Genomic DNA, 5809 nt, shown 5'->3' with positions numbered 1-5809 from the left:
GCTCCAGAAAAGTCAGCAACCAAAAAAAAGAAAAAAGAAAAAAAGAAAAGCAACCAAGGTGGGAAGGTTCGGCCAAGGCAGGAAGTTTGGCCTAACCTGCTGGCAAATAGACCGTAGTGAGCGCGTTACACCCGTGAGCATGCACAGCTCGCTGAAGGGTGACCGACCAGGGATGCCGCCTTCTGGCACTGAATTCCTAGAAACCGATGCCAAGGTCTGTCACTTGCCTCAGCACAGTGGGATCTTGTACCTTCCAGGGCTCTGCTACATGCTGCAGACTGGGGCTAGGGATTTAGCTCAGCGGCACAGTGCCTGCCTGGCAAGCACAAGGTCGTGAGTTCGATTCCCAGTACCGGAAAATAAATAAATAAATAAATAAATAAATGAATGAAGCTGCAGACCACCATAGGCCTTACTCCTGCACAGTCCAGCAATCCCCAAAGATGCTCTTATTAGCTTAAACGCACTCACTACTTGCCTAATTATTTCCTCTGGCAAATAACGACCAACAGGAGATCACGTTATGGTACGCAAAGATCAAGTAAACATAACGAAAACTCGAATCTAACAAATGCCATAAGAGAAGCCAATGAGCAACGTGCAGGCCTTAGGACACTCCTGACCAAATGGCCAAGTGTGTCCAATGAAACAACAGAACAAGGGATCCATACAGGAGAAGGGACTTCAGCAACATAATAACTGTGATATTCCACAGAATTTGGTTGGATTCTTAGACAAAACTACTTCTTTGCTGGGCTGGTGGGACACGCCTGTAATCCCAGCACTTGGGAGGCTGAGGCAGGAAGATCACTGTGAGTTTGAGGCCACCTTAGCTACATAGTGAATTCCAGTCCAGCCTGAACCACATGAAACCCTGTCTCAAAAAACAAAGCAAAACAAAACAACACAAAAAACCAAGCAACTTCTCTCTTTAAATTTTGAGATAAGATCTTGCTAAATTGCCCAGAAACTCATGACCCTCCTGCCTCAGGAGGGTCTGGGATTACAGGCATGGTGGTGCAAGTCCAGCTCAGATAAAACAGCTTTTTAAAAAAGGGAATTATAGGCTCATCAGAGGCGTGTTAATATGGACTAGAATTACGATGGAATTAAGGACATTTTTTTGAAGTGTGAAGATAATGTGATTATGTTTAAAAGGAAGTCCTAATCTTTTGTACATACACAATGAAACATTTATAGATGGCAAAATATGAAACAAAAGCTGGGCGTTGTGGCACACGCCTATAATCCCAGTGTTTGGGAGGCTGAAGCAGGAGGATTGCCATGAGTTTAAGCCTGGCGTACATGGTGAGTTCTAGGCCACCCTGAAGTACATAGCAAGACCCTGTCTCAAAAAACAAATAACAACAACAATAATAATAATTAAGGGGGGATGGGAAGGGTTTTAGAAGAAACAAGACTGTCAGTTAGTAACTGTTGACACTGGGTGGTAAGTATATGAGTTTTTGTAACACTCTTTCCACTTTATTGCACTGGAAATTTTCAAAAAGTTAGAAAGTATATCTGATTAACAAGAAAATCAAAAGTACCTAAATTGATGTTAAATAAATGTTACTGTCCATAGCACCTAAGTATTTCTTCATTTTTCAAGACCTCTATAAGAGAGCAGCCCTGACTCAGGTCTTTCACTGACAGCAAGATGCTGTTCTAGTACAAATCTCTTTCTTTCCTGCATGACAGGCACTTACCTGTGAGGCTCTGGGATACATAGCACTTCGCAGGGATGCTCGCAGGCTCCGCTGCCTCCAAATGTCAGAAGGAGGCCCGCAAGCCCAAGCTGGCAACGCCAGGGCCTTGCAGCCTTCCTACTGCCAGGCCTCCTGGGGACCACCTACCTCGGCCGGCAGCTGTTGTGGGGGGGATGCAAGGACTGTCAACCTCGGCCTGACCCTGTCCACTGTGCTCAGGCCTCCCCCAACACCCAGGCCAGCTGGGTCACCTGCCAATTTTTGCCCTCCACTGCATCTTTCTCTTTGGAAAGTTTACACTAGTGAACTTCAAGCATTCAGAATCTTCCAATCTACTGGACTCTTGCAAAAACCTACTGATGGGCAAAAAGGATGTCCCTGAGGGGGTTAATGACATTCAGTTCCACGCTCACTACCACCCATCCATTTGCTGTTCACCTCACTCTGGCTGTGACTCCCAAACCCAAGAAACCCCCTTGGCTTATGAACTTAATTTCAGTGGGACAGGCTCAGCTACTGAGAAACTTCGGAGAAGCAGGTCAGATCCCCCACCCCCACCCCTAGCAAAATAAATCAGCTCTAAAAGCTTTGGCTAAATCAACATTTCCTAAGAGAGCAGCTACTGCTTTCTTCCACATGACCTGGAGGAGATCATTATTATGTTTCACTCGCCGCACCGCCCTTGGAGCAGGGGGGCGGGGGGCAAAACCAAAAGCCCCACCTATCTTACCTATGAAACAGAACGAATGAAAAACGCCAGCCTAAGCCCTGCTGTGTTTCAGCGGCGGGTTTCCGTTGGGTGCACATGCACAGCGCACACACACGCGGTGCACACATGCACACACATCGTGCACACACACGGTGCATACACGCACGCAGCACACACGCGAGACTACCCCGCCCCGCGCGGAATTTGCCACCACACGGTGTGACCTGTGCTGACTCAGCAAAAGAATAATCACGTCAACCCGGAAATTTATGTGCGTTTTGGTTTTTGCATTTTAAAAAATGCTTAGGAAACGGAGGGCAGGGGGACGGGGACATTGGGATGAGTCTTAAATTCCGGTTTAATTCCACAACTTGGGTTTCCTCCTAGCTTTGCCTGCAGGGACGTGCAGGTGCACGGGGACTTTTCCAGGGACAGCTCTTGAGCCGATCAGCATCCCCACCAAGAGCGAGGGAGGCTGGGAACGGGGTGTGGACGGGGTGGGGAGACCGGAGGCGCGGGCGGCGGAGGCCCGGCGCGGGCTGCGCGGTCAGGGACCCAGCTGTCCCCCGGGCGGCGCGGCCACTTCCGGCGACAGCGCCCCCCACCGCCCCGCGGGTCGCGCCGCCTCCCGCCGCCGTGCTGAGGGTGGGAGCCGGGCCGGGGTCTCAGTGAGAAGCCCTGCTAGGAGGATGGAGTCCGCGTGGGGCCCCAGGGGACCCCAGGGACCAGGGCGCAGCCTCGCCCGCCCTGCCCCCACCCTCCCCGCGGCGACACCGGCCACACACTCGGCGATTGGGGCCCGGTGCAGGGAGGAGCCCGTCGCTCCCTCCGCGGGGACCCCGAGCCCCAGCCGCCGCAGGGGCCCCGAGCCCGGGCCGCGCCGAGCCCCGTGGATGGGGGAGGGCGGGAAGGGCAGGTTACCGGGCGGCAGGCGGTGGGGGAAGGGAAGGGAAGCACCGCAGGCATGCAAGCCGCTCCCCAGCCAGCTGTTCCAGCTGTCGCTTCCTCCGGCGCGGGCCGGGAGGTGCAATGCCCCCCCTCCATCTTCCTCACCACTGCCTGTCCCCCCACCCGGCACAAGCACACCATTGCTCCCCACCGCCCAGGAGCCGATCTCCGGCCTGTAAAGGGGTAGTGGGGAGGAGCTGGGGGGAGGGGGAGGCCTGCGAGTTTCTAACCTTGTTCTTATAAACAAACCCACATGTGCAGCTGCCGCTGCTGCAACTCACCCCACAATCCCGGATATAAGTCCTGCCCCTTTAAGAAGAAAAAAAGCTTCCCCCGCCCGCCTCCCACCCCACCCATCCACAAGGACCTTTGTCTCCCCACCCCCCTTGTCTGTCGGCCCAGCCCTACTGCCACGCCCCTCCGGCGCGGAGGAACCAATAGATGAAGAGGATAAGCCCCAGGGCTGACGTCAGCGCTGTAGGCCAATCACAGCGCGCGTTGGTGGGCGGTGTCGCGGAGGGCGCGCCCCAAGGAAGGGAGAAAGGAAGGAAGGAAGGGTGGGGAGAGGAAGCTGGAATTCAACATGGAGGTTGCAGACTGTTCCTCCGCCGCTGTGGGGAACGGGGACGTGGGGTCCGTGGGGTCCCAACGAGACTTGAGCCTGGTGCCCCAGAGGCTTCAAAAACGCGAGCAAGAGCGGCAGTTGGAGGTGGAAAAGCGGAAGCAGAAGCGGCAGGACCAGGCGGCGGAAGAGGAGCAGAGCGACTTCTTCGCCTCCGCCTTCTCCCGGGAGCGTGCGGCGGTACAGGGGCTGCTGGAAGGCGAGTCGTCGGCGGAGCGGCTGGAGGAGGCGGCGGCCCGGCTGCAGGGGATGCAGAAGCTGCTTAACGACGCGGTGAGGTTCCTGGCCCCCTACGACCAGCGGCAGAGCCAGGAGGCCCTGACGCAGCTGCAGACGGCCCTGGCCGGGCGGCGCCAAGAGCTGCAGCCCAGGAAGCACTTCGCCTTCAAGGCGCGGAAGAAGGACGCTGCCTCGGCCTCCCAGGGAGGCGCAGCTGCCGTCGCCCCGGCGGCTGAAGGCATCGCCGCCCCTTCGATGCCCTTGGAGGAGGCCGGAGCTCCCGGGCTCAGCTGGGCCTGCGGCTTCTCCCACCGCGACTCCCAGGTCTTGGAGAAGAGAGCGGACGAGCTGCGCCAGCGCGACGTCCTCCTGAGCGATCTGAGCAGCTGCACGGTCCGGCTGTACGGCAACCCCAACACCGTGCGGCTGGCCAGGGCCCGCGGCTGCAAGGTGCTCTGCGGCCCCGTGTCCACCTCCGTGTTCCTGGAGGACTGCAGTGACTGCGTGCTGGCCGTGGCCTGCCAACAGCTCCGCGTGCACACGACCAGGGACACCCGCATCTTCCTGCAGGTCACCAGCAGAGCCATCGTAGAAGACTGCAGCGGGATCCGCCTTGCCCCTTATACCTGGAGCTACCAGGGCATCGACAGGGACTTCCAGGGCTCTGGTTTAGACAGGAACAAAAATAACTGGAGCGAAGTCGACGATTTCAACTGGCTGGCACGGGATGTGGCCTCCCCAAACTGGAGTATTCTTCCAGAAGAGGAGCGAGAGATCGAGTGGGACTGAGCCGGTGTCCCCTCTGTTCCCCTCTCCTAGCGATGCTTTCCTGGTGGGAAGGAGGTCGGCCGCTGTAGCCGCAGAGTTGTGTGTTTTCAGTATTTCAGGCTTGAGGCGGTGATAGGCTCCTCCTTGGGATGGCCATTAAATTCGTGATACCCAACACGCCATTTTGGGAATGTCTACCAACGTTTCTTTGACTCTGATCATTTGAAGCATAAGGGGAAACAAGTGCAGACGTGTTGGTTTTGAGCGGTATGTGGTACTTAAAATTGACCACAGCGCGAGGTAAAATAGGTCTTCAATAAATATTTAACACGGTAAAAAAAATACTTAACAAGCAAAGTCAGTTGGGCTGTAGGAACAGCCCGTTGATACGAGAGTATGGTACCAAACCTGCGCAAAAACAACATTCACAGAAGTTTCTTTTTTCAATAAAGGTTTGACTTACATAAACATTTCCCAGCAGGCCAATAAAAAAACTCGTCTTCGGTCTTTAGCTACACATTAGCCTGGGCTTCCGGAATCCAGTGTTGGGTGGAATGTTTTGAATGGATCCCAAGTGGCCTATCAGTCCTACCAACTATAAAGCCCAAACAGTTATAGTAGCTGCTATCTTTTGTCCACTTCCAAGTGCCACAGTGTTCTGAGCCCCTTATTCATGTTAACTTTTTTTTTGTATAGGGAATCAAACTCTGGACCTTGCCGGGAGTGGTGACACACTCCTGTCATCCCAGCACTCAGGAGGCTGAGGCAGGAGGATCACTGTGAGTTCGATATGAGCCTGGCCTACAAAGTGAGCTCAAAGCCAGTCCGAACTGC

The 5809-nt window shown here is 54.8% G+C and overlaps 1 protein-coding gene across 1 annotated transcript; it reads left to right on the top strand.

Annotated features, from left to right (window-relative positions):
- The first annotated feature begins 3865 nt into the window (after window positions 1–3865).
- Window positions 3866–5443, top strand: Tbcc (tubulin folding cofactor C). Its single transcript, XM_005415286.2, has one exon. The coding sequence runs from the start codon at window positions 3950–3952 to the stop codon at window positions 4994–4996; it is 1047 nt and encodes a 348-aa protein (XP_005415343.2). The 5' UTR covers window positions 3866–3949; the 3' UTR covers window positions 4997–5443.
- The last annotated feature ends 366 nt before the right edge of the window (window positions 5444–5809 follow it).

This window comes from Chinchilla lanigera, unplaced genomic scaffold (genome assembly GCF_000276665.1).
Source record: "Chinchilla lanigera isolate Chin_1 unplaced genomic scaffold, ChiLan1.0 scaffold00036, whole genome shotgun sequence".
NCBI lineage: Eukaryota > Metazoa > Chordata > Mammalia > Rodentia > Chinchillidae > Chinchilla > Chinchilla lanigera.
This window is presented reverse-complemented; position numbering and strand designations above follow the sequence as displayed.

Coding starts and splice junctions, on each gene's coding strand:
- Tbcc (XM_005415286.2), top strand. CDS start 3,950: ATGGAGGTTGCAGACTGTTCCTCCGCCGCTGTGGGGAACGGGGACGTG.